The 18,163-nt window shown below is 44.9% G+C and overlaps 1 protein-coding gene across 2 annotated transcripts in view; it reads left to right on the forward strand.

Annotated features, from left to right (window-relative positions):
• The window catches only part of LOC8039028 (stress response protein nst1), a 298,951-nt gene that overhangs the window by 265,803 nt on the left and 14,985 nt on the right, over positions 1 to 18,163 (forward strand). For both annotated transcript variants that reach the window (XM_029995006.3, XM_040216998.1), the window contains exons 9-10: positions 10,901 to 11,079; positions 11,658 to 11,834. In XM_029995006.3, the coding sequence (XP_029850866.2) occupies positions 10,901 to 11,079; positions 11,658 to 11,834 (356 nt within the window). The remainder of the gene's footprint in view (positions 1 to 10,900; positions 11,080 to 11,657; positions 11,835 to 18,163) is intronic.

Below are 18,163 nucleotides of genomic sequence, written 5' to 3' on the forward strand. Positions count from 1 at the left end.
ATGTTCTCTACGAAACGTGACAGCAGCAGGACACCTTGCAGCCCATTGTCGCGCATGCCCATGCGGGGCAACCCTGTGCAACGTAGGCATCGTGGGGCGACATAAAAATCAACTCGCCCGTGGGAATACAGAGGGTGTGGTTACCAATAATGCCAATTTATCGATTGTTTCTCTCATTTTAACGGTTTGTAGTGTTGTTTAGAGGCAGAAATTGACGTTTTGCTAGTGCAGGGATTATTTGTTTTGTGTTCATCTGTGTTAACATTCTTTTATTGCTTTACAGTATTCACTGATCAAAAGCATAAAGAACTTAAGTTTTATGGTGAGTTAGAGTCAGAGCTAGGGTCGTCACCCTCATTTTTGGTCGTTAAACGTCTTGTGAATGACAGCAACACTTGCATCGCCAGTGACATATATTACGATGATAACATTGCAATACGCTTTGAATTCATTTCTGCATAAATAATAATATTAGTTTTTCAAGCCTTGTAGATAAGATAATCCTACTGAAATATACACATAAATTTAAAAAGCTTGGTTCTGAAATCTTGATACTCGCAAGGTGGAGATGTTACTGGAAGTTTCGTATAATATCAAAGAAGTCCGATACCCCTACTTCAAATCAGAACAAGCTACAAAGCTTTTGAATTTGTCCGCTGTTTCTGCAAACTATCACCAAATGTCGGAAGGATAGAGCTGTACTTCGGCAGGTATGGCAACACACCACCAGCGGCAACATGATAAAGCGGCGGGCATTCTTCTTTTTGCATGCAAGCAGTATAAGTACTGAAGAACTTTTTTTTTTTTTTTATGAAACTGGTTTCATATTAATTATAGCAAGAAATTTGATTATAAGGTAATGCATGCTTCGCGTCTTAAATTTAGCTGCCTTTGCCGTTTTTCTGAATTCGTTTTGCGGGCTTTGATTTTCGACTTGGCAACCTTCAAAACGCACCGAAGGCCGGAGGCCACAAGCCGTTAGCCCCACTGAAGAAACGACACAAGAAACACGTCAGGGCTCTCAGCACCTTTCTTTGGGTGTGCAGAATATTGTGATGTACTTTTAGTTGACAGTAATTCCCCCCCCCCCCCCCCCCCCCCAATTTTGCAGTTTTGTAGTTAGTGATGGCAGCGGAGTCCTGGGTAGAGGCATGTGGTAAGTCTTCAAGCGGTTCACATTAAAGGAACACTGACACCCGAAAATCGTATTTTTTTTTTTTTATTGTCTAAAACGATGCAAGTTGCAGTCGTAGACAGGCAAAAGGAAACCACGTCGCGAAAAAAAAACTTTCACGCGCGCGCGCGCCTTTTTAATTTTGGCCTTTAAATCTCCCGCCTCTCACCTTCTCGCTTCTTTTGATTCGTGACGTCAAGAATCATGAAATTTAGAAGCTTTCTAGGCGACATCTTTATAACATTTAATAACGGCAAACCTAAAACATGTTTTTTAACTTGATTGAGGACGCACTACGGCCCTTCGTGTTGAAATACCAAAAATCGGGAGTTCGTTGTGGTGCCGTCTCCTGGATTTGTATCCTCCCACGGAAAATAGGCGACACCGCTCAAAACCGGTCCGTCGCACCCCCAACGCCGGCGCTCGCTCCTTTCCTCCTCGCTTTGGGTCGCCATGGCAACAGCAGGGAGTCGTGAAAGAAAATGGACTCTCAGGTCTCCGCAATATTTGACGTCAACGCACCGGCGCGGATCGCGCGGGAAGTTCGCGCGGGAATTCGGCATTTGGAAATTGTTTTTTTACTTCACGAATACTGAATTCCCAAATTTCAAATTTTGAGGGTAATTTCCCGGCATTGTTTTCAATCGTTTCGGATAATAAAAAAATTGATTTTGATGTGTCAGTGCCCTTTTAAGAACCCCTGAAGTGCAACGGCGACGATTAAGACCCCATCTCAATATTTTTAGACATACGTCAAATCATATCAACATCGCCAAGGTCGCTAAATTTGTCAAAAACAAATTTAAAGATAACCGGTACACATGTCGTCAGCCTTTAAATAGTCTCTGACCAAAACAACACTGGCAATTTCATAGTAACCTATTGAACAGACATGCGGCGATCGGTACTTTATGGTTAAAGATACTGTTTTCCGCCCATATTTTTAAGGGGGTATATTTTGACTTCTTGATTCCTTTTTGTTACGGGGGTTAAACAGATCTTAGAAGAGAGTATGTGTTTGTTCGAAGCTATATATATGATTGTTTTCACAAATAAAAACCAGTTGCGAGTGCGCTCTTGTCTGTCTACTTCCTCGTCCTTGTATTTTTTGCGCTTGTTTAGGTGATCAAAAAAGCATAGCTCACTCTTATTCATGCTTATTCCCGGCCTTTGTTCCATTCAATCTCAACTCCCTCTTACACTTTAACGGTGAGTAAGGCGCTTGAGTGTAACTTCTAACACTAAGTTCACAGCGTTACGCAAACTTGATTTACGAATGAATGTGTATGTTCATTGCTGGAACACAACTCCCAGAGATACTTGAAACCAGAAGCATTTCGTGTCCTCTATATCTTATTGTGTTTATTCTTTGTCATCTGCATTAGTGGCGTAACTTTCGGTACCAATGCGGCGCTCTTCTGCAGGAAGAAATAAGTGTAAATTATTTCTTATTTATAATGGGTAACTTTTGTTTGTATTGTATGCCACCGTATTTACTCGATCAATTGCCGCACTGCTTATGAAGAAAACCTAAGCGTTCGCTTTTCCGCGGAGCACGCAGATTGCCAATCACCGCGATCGACAGCATGATTACAGCGGTTTGCAGTGCAGAGATAACGTCTTCGTGCAAAAATACCATCTGTGAAAATAGCATTTGTATGGACCATCGCGTTCTCGATCTGGTTATTCGCTATGTTATTTATGCGCAGCGCAATGATTGGCTGTATATTTGTTCTGTGGGAAAGTAGAGGCAAGGGCCTTGTTCATAAATAGTGCGGCTATTACTGAAGTAAATACGGTAATTGAGCACGTAGAATCCTTATTCTACTTAGGACGAAGCGTTTTCAACGAGCTTTTCTGCGATGTGTTGCGGATAAAGTCAATAAGCAAATGTATGATTATAATAAAAAATCTAGTTATAGATGACATAGCTATATATATTTGCAACCTAAAATAGCTCATACACTACCTAACAGCACACAGAAAGACGAAGGGGGAGAGACCAGAGGACGAGAGCTGAACTAACAACGGAACTTTTATTGAAAAAACGGCTTCAGCAAGAAACCCACGAAGAGAGCGAATTAAACTGTCAAAGGTGATGCGAGCGTTAACACGTGTCAAAAACGGCTCGAAAGAAAACCCACACAAAATCAAAATGAACTGTCAAAAGTGACGTCAGCGTTAACAGGTGTCAATAAAATCAACTTCCTTTATGTGCAAAAACGTCGAGGGCTGGATAACGCCAGCCCTCATTCTTCAAGCCCAGTACTTCTCTGGTAGCTCTCAGATGTTCCATTTTTAGGGCGCAGCTCTTAGGCGCCCGTTTCCGGCTTCAGCGGCGTCGATGTCCCCGTCGGCGCCTGCGTCGGCGTAAACGCGCGGTGCATTATGGGACGCGTGACATCACTGGTGACGTCACCAGTGATGACGTCATCGTCATCATCCCGATGACGTAATCACTGACAATTGCAATGACGTCATCAAGATGACGTCACGTGACCTCCGTGAGGTCATGAGGGTCACGTGACCTCACGGTTATGCCGACGCCGCTCGGAGGGAGGAGTAGCACGCAGGACGAGTAGGTGAGGAGGAGGGAGGAGGGGTATACGCTCCCCTCAGTACTATTCCCTCCTCCTAGCTCCTCAAGAGCTGCGCTCTAATTCGGTGTGACAGGGGGTTGTAAGCAACTTTCATTTTTACCTTACGGGAAAAAAAAAATTCCGAGGAAGTCGCGTCAACTTTATGACAAATTTTACGAAATTTACTTCATTTTTATTTATCTTCCTTGCGTACTCCTACTTCCGTCGCTCTCATTCACGACGCACGACGGCCGCAATTAATCAAATTGAAAACAGAGAAAATTTAACTTGGCAGATTGTCTTCATGTCCACAAAAAAAACTTTAAGGTGCACTGACCCTAAGAACCATTTGAGTAATTTAGGACAAGATATGCTCGGCGTCCTTGCCACTTATTATATCCAATCTCGCATGTACTCCATCATGTACTTTGCCTTGCCTCTATCCGGTCCGGAATCTGGTGCGCTTTATATGTGTTGATTTACCTTGGGAATTTAGTGCTTAATTAATATATAAGAGCAGCGGAGAAGCTCGAGATAAAAATAGAGTAAATACCTGTCTTCCACCGGGGATACACTGGGTGAGGAATAACACCCCTCGCGTGTGCATGAAGACACGCTAGGTGTAAATAGCTTCAAGAGGCTGATATTGCGAGTGTCCGGTAGACTTTGGGACAACTAAAATGATTGAACCAATTGTTCTGGAGTCAGGGGCGGACCCAAGGGGGCGAGGCGACGGGGGCGGCCGCCCTCCCCCCCCCCCCCCCCCCCCCCCCCAAACAAAGTCGATCCCCCCCCGAAATAAAACGGACTACCGGCCTGCCAGGTGTTAGAAGGCTCGACACTCAATGACGAGGGTTCAAAATAGGGCAGGTCGCACCAGCAGGCACACTTCTACTCTGAACTTGGAGAACCACTACGTCGCTTCAACCGAGGCTGATGTCCGCGGCGTCGGTTTCAAAGCACGGCTTGGAGCCAATAAGTCGGCGCACCAGCGCACATCTAGGGGCCGTCGGCGCAGTTTGGTTCTGCGGTGGCTAAAACGAAAAAAGGCGCAACCGGAGTCCTGTTTATCTCACTTTAGATCCCCTCCTCCCCCCCCCCCCAACACACACACACACAAAAAATTACCCCCCCCCCCCAAAAAAAAAACAATAAAAAACGGAGTTCTGGATCCGCCCCTGAGTCAATTGGAGTCAATTTACTTGACGAGACTCGTAATACGAAAGGAACTGCCTTCAAAAAGAAAAGATCGTATCCTTCCCGAATAAAAAGGCAAAAAGAATTTCCTGGAAGACATACCACAAATATATTTACGATGATGGCGGAAGTGAGTAATGACCGAACCACAAACGCGGAACTCTGGGTATAACGGAAAAATATACATGAGAACCGAGTCTTCTATGCATGAAAGTGCTGTGATGTCGAGCACATCCAGCGTCACACACACACACAAAAAAAAAAAAAAAAAAAACGCTCTTCCGGGTTGCCTGTTCGTTTTCTCTCACTTTGGAGATCGCAGCCGCGGCAGCAATTATCCTCCATCCGTCCCTGAGGCGCTGCATTCTAAAAATCGATACTCTCCGCTCTCCCAGGGTGCCCGATTCCCCCAGTGACTGTTTCGGTTTTGTGCAAGGTCGTACTACCGGTGTGTGTCAATAGAAAAAAAAAGGGGTGGTTTCTGTAGCCTGCATACGTTATCCGAATGTCATAGGTAGCTTAATTTTAGCGACACTCGTCATTATTAGAGATCTAAAAAGTAATATTGCAGTGCAGACATTTGCCTTAATATGGAGCACTGAATGGCATTATTACGAGCACTCGGAAAAAATTAAAAACACCGAGCATTGTGTTTTTCAACCCGAGTTTCTAAGTGTTCACCATGAACCTATTTGTTCGAGTTTATAGCAAACCTTCTAGACTCAGAAGCAACGCAGTCGCGCTATCTTTCTAGTATAGCACACGACGAGCGTATTGATAGAACCGCCCCTTGTAGAACACCATCCTGAATCCTCCAAATCATTTGGTATCTTGCTCAAAATCTTCTGGCACTATCTACTACAACGTCAGCACGCTCTATGATCGTTTTATCTATGATTCCACTAACTAGCAATGTATTCCACCGAACTGTAATCGAACACCGAAAAAGGACGATATTTTTCTGCGAGCTTCACCAAAATATATTGTTCGCTGTTTTAGCATCTTGGACAAAAAGGGCATGCGTGGTGTACGTCGCGAGAAGCAGAGTAACCGATTATTTTCGGGCGTTCTTAAGCCTTGGGTACTACGCTGAATGGCAGAAAAACAAAAGGGTGTTTAAAAATTTTACATATACTTTAGCGCATAAAAAACTTCCATCCATTCGTGACAAAAAACGTATGCCCCCACAAAGGTTTAGAGATATTGTAATACTAAGTGTCACTAGCTTTTAGAATAGTTATGGATTCTCAATCTGGATTTAGACTAACGTTGACCAATAAAATCATGCTTCAAAGTCGCACTTGAAGGAGGCTGGTTTTATTTGACATCAACACGGGTTTCGAGGTGGATGTATGGATTTACCTAAAACATATTTACCGGGTGTTTCTTTTTAACAATAGCAGATTTGTTAAGAAAAACGTAAAAGCTAAACTTATCCGGTTTGTGCAGGAGAGCTATATGGCTAGGGGGCATAATATAGGGGCTAATCATCACAATAAGTCATATAATACCAATATTAATAATAGTAATAATAATAATAATAATAATAATAATAATAATAATAATAACATTATTTTCCAAATGAATTGGAGGGACAGAAGGGAAAGAGCCTCCAGTGGGAGGCTTGGCGAGCCCGGAGTGACAGGCGCAGCAGTACACGGTCACCGTATGCTGCTGCAGCATATGGTGACAGGCGCAGCAGTACAAGAAAAAAAAAAGAGAGAGAGAAGCACACACGCGCATATTTATAAGAAAGACAAAACTTATCAGAATTATCATAAACACAACACAGTAGACACTGTTGCAGCCCTAAAAAAATAACCCTATACAGTTCAAACAAACAAGTAGATAATAGGTAACATAGTGGGCATCAATGAAGAATCACAAGCGCAAATAGAATTAACGCAAATCTTTAGTTTATATAGAGTCTATACAAATTTCGTTGCTGGCGAGGTAGTTGAGCAATTTAGGTATAGTGTAACGTAGTGTTTGTGTACCATAGTTTGTCTTACAGCCGGTAACCTTCCAATATTCCATGTGTCGGGTTAATAGACGTGATCGTTCGGCACTAACTCGGATAAGTCTGACAAGAAACGCGTATTTTTTTCTGTTCTCGAGTTTTAAGATTATACATAATCATAAACTTACTTATTAGTGAAACTAGATATATGATTCCGATAAAAACTCGAGCTCCACCCCGCGAAGCTTGGGTGGAGTCCATTAGCGGCCATGAATCGCTGATGTTGGAGCGACGTGAATTCGTCGTCGAGAAAGGTTTGGCCTCCGGCATTAGCCTTTGACTGTCTCGTTCAACTCGCTAGCTTGGGTGTTGAGCCACAGGATGAAACGGTCGTTCGGTGTCTCATAGCGACGATTCGTGAGCCGCTGCAGCAGGAGAGACACCACAAGCTTGTGCAGTCCCGGGCGGGCTCGCAGGGTGTTCTTGACCAGGCGTCCGTACCAACAGAGCGTCCTCTTTGGTGCCGAACTTGTCTAGCTCGCTGGCCAGCTCCTTCTCGATGTCGAATGTTGACGCCCCGCGGATGGTGATGAAGGCAGGGGCGGCTCGGTCATATGAATAAAAGTGGTGATGGAGGTACCTGTCCTGGGAGTTGCCGATAACTATATATATATATATATATACAGGATTTTGTTTTTTTGTTCTTACACATTTAAAAAAAAAAAAAAAAAAAAAAAAAACGTGAAATCTAGACTAATGCTGTTTGTGCAGGTGGGTTATACGGCCCGGCGGACATTATGTAGGTGGCAAATCTTCGCGATAAGTCGGCTAATTAATTTTAAAATTTTAATTAACTTTCTTAATTACTGAAAATAGACATATGGTTCCAATTAGAAACTTGTAGAGGATTATCGAAAATTACTAAATCAACTATTTTTGGAACTATATAACGCCGGGGCAGCATTTCACGGCGTTCTGTAAAAGCGCTCCATTTGGACGCGTTTCTAGATTTCGGTTTCTTATCGGAGCGCATCACCGTACCCGCGGTCCTGCTCCCCAGCGGCTGAGACGCGCAACACACCTGCGCCCTACTTCCCTCTAATCTACAAGGGAGGCGAGGGGGCGGCTTCGCGCCGCGACCACCGGGGAGCAGGACCGCGGGCGCAAGGATGCGCTCCGATAAGAAACCGAAATCTAGAAACGCCGGAAGATGCTGCCCCGGCGTTATATCCTTCTAAAAATAGTTGATTTGGTGGTTTTCGATGATGCTCGGCAAGTCTCTAATTGGAACTATATGTCTGCTTTCACTAATTAAGAAGTTAATTAACATTTTTTAATTAATTAGCCGACTTATTAGCCGGCATTTGTAGGAATTCGCGTACCGCCGCCGATACGCCAGTTCCCACATGGTCCGTCAACAACCCGAGTCCAGCCTGGTTCTTTCCCGGGAGCGGGATGCCGCTCCCCGTTTATTGGTACATAAAACACAACGCTACAAAACACTCAATCTAAACTACAACTACACGCGATATTACACAAATATTTACACTCGCACGTTAAAGGCGCGTTCACACTCTTGCAACCGAGTACGACCGAGAAAGACTTCTTGGGACCGGATGCGCTGAGCGGAGCTGGTCCTAAGAGATCGCAAGAGGCTTAAAAACCGGTTTGGTCTCTCTCGGTCGTACTCGGTTGCAAGAGTGTGAACGGGCCTTAAGCCCAAAGCTAAACACAAAGAGGGCCCCCCAGGCCTCGTGTCCCGCGATTACCCTAGATCCGGTCGCCCCACACTTGCCTGAGTTTCTGTAGCATCCGTAGTTCTAAGAGGCCCGTCGCCCCTCTCCAATTCTCGGTCGATGGGCGAGGAGGTTTCTCCTCGCCCGCCGTGGGGCGCCTGCAGCGCCATCCAGCGGCTGGGAGAGAAAGCGGCATGTCGGGAGCCGAATTCGAGGTCCCGATCGACCCCGCGGCGACACGACCATGTGATCGTGTCTGAGGCGAGGCAACTACATAGCTGCCTCGCAGCAACTATGTCAAAGTGGTTTGATGGGCGCCCTCGTAAATGCACGGTGCACCATAATTTTTATCATCAAGTTTGTTTCAGCTTCCTTGAAAGGTCGACATAAAAATAAGTACTAATAAAATAAAACCCAAACAAAAAGAAGGGACAAGGACAGACATGTACAGGCTTTCATTTCAGTTCATCATAGTAGTATCTACGTCAACACTCTCGTCCGACTTTCTAAGGAAAAGTATCTTCGAGTAAACGCTTTTGCTCTGAGACGCACCTCAGCGTGGATTTGTTGAGGTCATCCTTGCCCTCTCACAGCGCTCCTGCGATGAGGAATACCCACATGTCTGACACAATTGCTTCGCACTTTTGCGTGAGAATCGTTCCCTGTTCCACGACACGTTACGTCATTCGATATATTCAAACATGTGTTCATTGATCATGTGCTCAACTTAGCTTGCTAACTGAACATGTTAAGGAAATGGTCATATAATCAATAGCTCGTTTACTCCCAGTATTATGTGAAGGTTTAATTTTACCGATCCGCCAAAAGGTTGTTAAAGCAATCAGTTAAAAGAGAAACGTGTTGAATATTAAGATTAGTTATTCGAACACACACTGTGCACATCGATTTAGGCATTTGGGACGTCGTAACTTCACTTCAGCATGGAAACCCGGTTTTGGTCAATGCGCTACAAATGTCGGCGTCTTCCGATGACGAGCGCAGCGAATGCGCCGAGAAACTGAGGGAGAGGAGGAAACGAGAGCGTGCGGGGATGTCCGAACGTCGAGCTCTGGTTAGAATGATTAGTGGGTAGGCCTAAAGCTGGCTTCCTTTGTCTCCACTGCATTCGTCAAACGCGTTAGAACACGGAACGCCAGCGTCCGGCGCGAAAAATGCCGAGTAAAAGGTTTCTTGTGTTCAGCTGTGCACTGACTTGCGCGTGATCATCAAAGAACGGCTTACTGCAGACACGCGTAAGACTTGACACCACGACTCTTTGCATGCTATACGCGTCAGCACCAAGCGGCTGGGCGAGTTGGTGGCGTTTCACAACACCCTCCAGTCGAAAAGGTGCAGTTATACTCCGTTTCACGATAACTTGGCGAACTGTGGAGGCTACGCCTCCCGCAACCCAATAAGAGCATCGGAGCGAGGCCCGTGACAATACGTCACTGGAGCGTTCGTGTCACTGCGCCAAATGCGAGGCCGGGAAGAGACCGGCTGTCGTCTGTTGCGAAAACAACCAACTCCGGATAAACATTCACCGGTGCAACATTGCCGTCCGCTAGAGTAGTGAGCTCTTCGGGAACAGTTCATGAAACGACCATACGCTCAATTTATCCGCGAATCTGTGGCGGGTGCTAATGCCAGGGCCCAGTGCGATATTTAGAGCTGAAGCGGTGGATTACTCTGCTGTGATCATTCAAATATCGTTCAAAAGCTATGTTGTGCTCGGAAAAGGGTTGATCAGTATTAAGTATCTTTAACATGTCTTCGTCTTTCTTTTGTGTCGTGTAGTGCAGGTCAGAAGAGTCTTAACACAACACTAGTAAAATTAAAGAAAAGAAAGCCTAGAACTTTTTTGTTGCGGACGGCGCTGTTGCTGTGGTGCTAATGAGGGCTCGGCGGCACCTCGATTATGGAGTGTTGTCACGTGCCTTGCTTCGAGGCTCTTATTGGGTCGCGGGGGCCTCAGCCTTCACAGTCCGCCAGGTTATCGTGAAACGGAGTATACGGCAGTTGTTCGCGAGCAGCTCTCACACCGCGCCTGCGGGTGTTCCTGGCCGCTGAAGGGTCACGCATTCGTCACCTGCTTCTGAGGGCTCTTTCAGTCTCGACTATACAATCCACAAATCGGTGAAAGCCTCCGTTAACCAAGGCAACAAATTTGTCCGTCGCGTACGAGTATTTCGCGATTTAGGGAACCGGCCTCCTCGATAAACGCGATACACAAGGTGTTCCCCTGCGCACGCAGTGAATGGATCTTCCAAGACGGGCGACGACTCCGACGACAGGAGTTCCGACTCCAAGGAGATGGACGACTCTCGGGCAGCTGCCAAGAGCCGCCGCAGTCCGCTGCGAATCATCGGCGACTTCCTGGATTCTCACCGAGGACGCTTCGGCAGCACGCACCGCAAGGCCAAGTCGGGCGAGGTGGGTGGTTGAAAGAATGCGCCGTCGGAGTGCCCAGTCCCCAGTCTTCGAGAAGCATTAGCACGAAACCGGTCGTGCCACACTCGGTGAATATATCCTTAGCAGCGGAGCGAAGAACAGCGAAGACTCAAGCGGGAGACACATGTAAGCCAGAAGCGAGCGACGTCACCGCAGAGCGATGCCCCGCGCGCGGAAAATCCCAAAACAACACAGATGCTGTTTATAGCACCGCGTTACACCAATCGCGGTGCACATGGTTTTTTAACCACAAATGAATAATGTCTCGATAGAGTGTGAAGTGGTACGTAACGCTTAATTTAGGCAAAAACAAGTGGGGACCACACGAGGAAATAAGTAATAAAGGTAAGTAATCGTTGGGTGTTTAAACAGTGAAGGTCAGCCTGCCAGAAGATAGCGAAATTGTTACCCACTGTACATGAGAAATTGAGCCAGTGCAGTACAACTGCTAGCCTGGGGTCTCTAACGTGCACGACGCAGTAGTGATCACACAGTAGTGACACATATATGGCGCTGGCAGACAGATAATTTGATTCTCCCAACTGCGCGCTCGACTGCAGCCCTTGAGCCTGAGCCACGAGCCATCCGAGCACCGGCGCCGCAAGGGCGGCGCGCAGCCACCCGGCTGCGAGGAGCCGGTCGGTACCTCCCCTCCGGCAGGACCCGAAGAGGGGGACGACCACTCCTGGCCCGAACAGCCCCCAGAGCCCGAACCGCCGCCCAAGGACGTTCAGATCGTAAGCGCTGCACGGCTCCGAGTTCCGAGGCCACGGGCCGCCTCGGTGGCTGGCATATCGCTCTCTTTCGCGGCACCTCACGCAGACTCTAAAACTTTCGCGAGAATCTAGCGAACCAACTCAACACCTTACGTCAGAGATGACCAAATTACTTCAAAAAATTAATGAATAAATATTACTATTTACTTCTCTGAAAACTGCTAAAATGTAATTAAATTACGTTACAAAAAACCGCAGACTAAAAGTAGTGATGTCGCATTCCAATTACTTTCCAAAAGTAATTAAATTACTTTGGCATTACTTTTGGATACATCGAGGCCGTAATTAGTGCTCATTTTATTTACAGTATATGTACCGACACTCCGATCTTTCTATTTTCACCGCATTCACAATATGCACCTCAAAGTGAACCATACTGAACTGTCGTTTTGCTGGCGTACACGATAAATGTTAAACATGATGAATATAGCTTCTTCTTTAGATGCGACTCAAAGACAGTCGACTCACCGGTTTTGCTGTTCATTCAAACGTGAAGGTCCTTAGCTAAATTTTATTACGTTTCCGCCTTCCTGATTTAGAAGGAATCATAGTCTGAGTCAGTGTGTTAAGTCGGGCCAAGAGAGCTCGTTCTTACAAGGAGTCGTCACGTGAACCATTTCCCTTCCGCCGGGCATGTAGTCTTATTATATTCTCCCAAGAGAACTAGCTGACTTATTCCCGGTCGTACCACTCAAGGAGCATCGTTCCCAAGCACCCGAAGAGCCCAAGTTATTGCGCGCTGTCAAACAAAGGGCCTGGATATTTGCCAGGCCGAATCGTCGCCACTTGAGGAAAGGGATTCAGCGAGCTTCCTAAAATGTGTACTCTCCCAGCAAACGAGGGGGGATATCTGCTCGTGCGCTTATTCTCGAATAAACGTCACAAGGAAAGGCAGCGAAGCATACTACGAAGCGGCAAGTGCTTTGCTCGATTCCCGTCTTTACCGAATACAAAAATCACCTTTACTTAACAAGGCCAAGGATACGAACGGAACGTTCTGGGACCTTGACGAGGCACTTGGGATGAACTATTTATTCCGGTCCTTCGTTGCTCACAATGATCGAAGCTTGCGGTTTGACCTTAGTTGACAAAAGTGCAAGAAAGCTGGGGGATCTGTTCGTCCTCTCCTCTCAGGTTTTTTAAATGTGTTGACCACACTTGTTATGTTCCCTTCGCCTTGTAGCTTATAAGCCGTTCTTCCCCGACTTGAGAGTGCGGTGGAAGCTACGTCCTCGTTGAAACAGTCACACGTCTATCTTTCGCCACGTAACCACGCTCTTGTTCACACCCACGCACAGAGAAAAGGACGGGTCAGGGCATCAAGAAAAAGGTGGTTGATTGGTTCTGGTGAGCTCGTAGCTCCCACCGCACTGTCAGCTTAGGGACGAAAGAAACATGGTATCTTCGTGATGACGTGACGCCGTGAATTTGTCTTGCTTGGAGTTCGTGAGACGTGGCCTTCTACGATGTTTTTACACCTAAGCTTTTTTCCTTTCCCTTTTCAGCCCTTTTTTGTGCGTGCGTCAAGTCCTTCCTGCGAGGCTCTGCGATCAGATGGCCGTAGTTTATTTGCTCTGATGTCTTTTTCACAACGTTTCACCAAGCAATATAATTTTACTCTTTTTTTTTCTTGAAGCTCGGAAACGAACTTTTTCATTTGAGACAAAAGTAATGAGTAGTATTTTTTTAAAGTTACTGCCTGAAAGTAATTCATTACATTGCTAAATTACCAGCCTAGAACAGTAATTCGTTAGGTTCCTCCAGACATGTACAAGTTACTAAAAAAAAGTAATTAAGTTAAGTTACTGAGTATTGGCCTCAAAAGCAATTTGAGTAGCGTAGAAGTTACTTGAATGGAAAGTAATTTAGCAAATTACTAACTACCGCAGCAAAGTGGCAAATTACTTTTAAAGTTACTTTTATAGTTTTATAGGAACAAGCAAGTACATAAATGTTTTGATCCGTTAGCGAAATTCTGCTAGCCAAATATAAAGCGGCTTGTGTTTTCACATAAATGCTTTAATAGCTGGTTCCCTAGTAAAAAAAATCATTTGTATGAGAAATTTCTTCTGTCCAATAAACACATATGAATCATACAAGATATATAAGAATATATAAAAACATATCAGAACCATATAAGAATTATATGAGGACTATATAAGAATTATATCAGATATATAAGAGCCCCATAAGAAACATATAAGAAACTTCCCACCAGTTTTTTATATGGTGTTTGTATGTTCTCATATATCTTATATAGTTCTTATATAGTTCTTATATGGTTCTTATACGGTTCCTATATGTTCTTATATATCTTGTATGATTCATATGTGTTTATTGGACACAGAAATTTCTCATACAAATGAGAATTTCCAATAGGGAATTCTGCTTCTGTGTGATTGTTTTGTACTTTTTGTTTTCTGGTCAAGGATGTACTGTGGATATATCATTTCTACTTTAAGGTTTAGCACTGCCTGAGCTTGATTTTACAGACAGTGTTTGCTGGTTTACAATGTTGCGTCAAGTACAAGGAAAAAGTACTTGAAGCAATATCAAAAAGTCAATTAGAGGCTATGTACTTCAAGTATAGTAAGTACACCCGGTGCAATGTACTTGAAGTGAATTACAATAAATATAACATACTTTTAAAGTCAAGTACAAATACTTTTTTAAAAAGATCTTTCATGATGCCCTTTCATACCCTATACATTTTTACTTTATTTTAACTGGTATGCATTGCTCCAGGGGTAATCGAAGGAGCATCAGTTTTTTTCCGGAAACGGCGGCCAATATTGGCCAGTCGCCACAGAGTTGTTATTTTACTTTTGTTGACGACCTATTTAACACAATACACTTGTAAGGCACTTGTTCGTACCGGTCTTATAGACTTCATTACTTCTCAGAGAAATAACCAGATGACGTCTCGAAAGACGATAGCGCGTTTTCACTTGACGATACGCCATTTTGTTTTCTTTGTTTCCGAATTCGGGGAATGTACATTGAAGTCGGGAATTTTACTTTCTTCAGAGTTTACCAGAAAAAGAAATACGTTATTAAAGTACAAGTACATGCTCAGAAAATGTAAGCAAAATACAAGTTTTCTTATCCTACTTGAAATAGTACTTTCAGTACCATGTTCGTAAAGAACTTCCCAATTCAACTTTTTCTTTTTTTTGTAAGAACGTTGGGGGAATTATTAAGCTTCTCGAACGATCTTCGAATCTTCGAAGACCTGCATATCCTGAGTTTTGGCAGGAAAGGCAACGCAAAGAGGTCACCTTTGCTTTGCCCTTTAGCAGGCGATTCTTCAAGTACAGCACAAACTACGGGAGCACCAGATGGGCTTTAGAGCGAGTGCTGCACTTTGTTGACTTCTTTGAGTGAGGCTTCAGTGTATACACCTCCTGCAGTATGCGAGAGTTTCTACGTTAGGAGAAGCGGGGACTAACCCTATCTTTGAACGCGTCAAGTCTCCTTGAGTTTCGGGACTCAAAGTAGTGCCATTCTTCGGTGCTAATCCCGCATTTACTGAGCCTCACTTGCGACGTGTCTGTCCACTCCCCGCGCCTCGTAGCAGGGTTGTTGCAGTGGGGAGCTCGTGAAAATTTTAGAGGGTTTCGGACTCTCCAATCTACCCTCCCCCCCCCCCCCCCCCCCCGTTTCCCGCATACGCCTAATGGTTCCCCCTCTTTGCAAACATCAACTGACATTCCGACATCTTATCTATTTTTGAGCAGTAATGTTTGTTGATCAGCAAACCTAGCACTAAAATTCAAAAGTAATTTGGAATATGAGTAGGAGTTACTCGGAAAAAGTAATTAAACTACTAATTACCAAAATAACGTTGTAATGAAAAGTTACTAAACTACTCAGAAAAGTAGTTAGACTACAGCAACTTGAGTAGAGTATTTGAACTACGTACAAGTCTGCATTCCTCATAACCAAAAAGTAATAGGAAAGCCGGCACTTGTGATGTAGTGTCATCGTCTGCTTAATGGTGTTAGGATCAATAGCACCTAGGAGGCAATCCCCTCCCCCCCACCCCCTTCCCATGCCATCACTAGTAGAGCCACGCAGCGCCGCCTATCTTGCGTCAGCATCGAAGACAGCGCGTCTTGCAGCGTCACATAACGAGCGCCACGTGAGGACGTGGTGACGCCGAGACGAACACCTTTCTGTCGCGTGAGGGCGGCTCTCGTCCAGCATCAGCGTGTTTGCGCTTGGGGTGGCCGGGGAATCTACTAACAATGACGTAATGCGCAGCCCTTGTCTTCTAAGTGGTACTGTAAGGACAGGCCAAAAATAAAATTTGATGTAACTGAGTCGCTAGAGACTCGAACCTATTGGATGTTAGTGTAATATAGGGTAGATCCAGGGGACGCTGTAAAACCAGTCGGAAAACTCGACGCCTGCGCATGGACAGCTCAAGCTTTAACCGAATTTGCTTTAGGAGGGTGCTTTTTAGCTGATGGAATTTTAAGGAATTGCTCGCTTTCTGGAAAAAATGGGACCTACAAACATTCCAGGGTCAACGGCGGCCAGGTTCGCAGACGACCGAGTTAGCGACGCTTGTAACGCGTGGTGCCATATCCGGAAGCACCATAGAGTTAATATAATAAGCTAGAACGAAAGGTCCTGTGTATTTGGGCCACTTCGAAATGGCGCGACGTAGACGCGGACGTCGGTGGTTATTATAATGTACGCTATAGGTTCAAGTGGCGCTAGTGTGCTGACACAAATTGACCCCGTAAGTGATGACGTCATAACAGGGCGTCTGGGTCCAAACAAACCGTTGCTAGGGACGTTGCTATGGGCTAATGGATGGAGACTCCACACGAGGCTAGAGTTTTGCTTATAAGTAAGTAAATAATTTTTAGTAAGCAAGCTAACTTCTTGATATCTAATTATGAAGATGTTCTTGTCATCTCAGCGTCGTATTGCAACGATGAAAGCCATTTCTGAAGTATTCCAGTCCGCTTTGCTTCGGTAGCAGACGACACGATAGATTTGCTGCATGCAAGTGCATCGCCAAGGCCGCAAAGGCCTCCGCAATGTGTGTGTTTTTTTTTTTTCTGTGAAGAACCCAGCTTTGTTCAGAGGGGCGAAAATTCAGTAAAATCAACCCGCGTCATGCAGATCATTTACGACGACGACCTGAAGTGCATTACCGGCGTAGTGCAGGCCAGCTTGAAAAACAAATCGTACACCGTCGATGTAAGTCGTTTGTTATTATTAATATTGAGGTTGTCAGGTTATTAAAATATTGCATGTCTATCGCGATTGCGCTTTTTTTTTTGTATATATTAAATTAAGTGGATGCGCTCTTTCGGTGAAGATCTCCATCGATGTAGATGGTTGAGCGTGTTGCTTATTAATTTACGATAAGGAAAGAAGAACATTTAATGTATGTTTGTCTTAAATGTTCCTCTTTCCTTATCGTAAATTTCCATCGAACCCGCGATGAGAGTACAATCTGTAATAAACTCACCCTGTTTTTTATCCATTTTTTTCGCGTTTTGGGGTTTTGCGGAAATCTGAAGAAACTGCAAAAATCTTTCTCCACGCGATGGTTACAACCAGGTGCGAAGCACCCTCTCATAGCGCGAGTCCGCAAACAAAAGTTTGGATCTCTACCGGCCACCTGAAGTGCTCTTCCCACGGGTGCGATCTTTTAGCAGCCGATCATCACGATCGACGCCCGGACTTTCGATAAACCATATTTTCCATAGCACCCCACTATGAATTCTTATAAGTGTCTGAAACACATTATATTTCAACCAAATTCAATATCAGAATATCGTCTTTATTCACCCGATTCAGACGCCGGCGCCGGCTTGGTCGGCGGGCGTGTGCCAGGCGGCATTCTTGCATTCGTCGTCTGCTGCAGGCATCTTGAGGACCGGAAGTTGCAGTCGTAAATATTTCAGAAACAAGCGATTACCGGCACACTTCTTTCGAAACATATATGACATTCAAGCTTTCTATATCTGTGATTTTTAGAAGTCTAAACCCTACTCCCGATTTTTGAACGGTCGGGTTTTCGTAGCGAAACCTAGCCACATGTATTTGTCCATAACAACGACCCTAGCAACGGTTTGTTTGGACCCATGACGTCACACTTACGGAGTCAATTGAAGCAGACAGCAACCAGTCGAGAATTGACTTCCGGTAATACATTTTTATGGGAAAAAGTGAGTGAATTTTCTCCCTGCGCTCGATCATAAGAGCAAATATTCCTAATAATTCGTACGTACTAGGTAGCTTCGAACATTTCTCAGTCAGGCCGACGA

Source organism: Ixodes scapularis, unplaced genomic scaffold, assembly GCF_016920785.2.
Source record: "Ixodes scapularis isolate PalLabHiFi unplaced genomic scaffold, ASM1692078v2 PGA_scaffold1__304_contigs__length_218370807, whole genome shotgun sequence".
NCBI lineage: Eukaryota > Metazoa > Arthropoda > Arachnida > Ixodida > Ixodidae > Ixodes > Ixodes scapularis.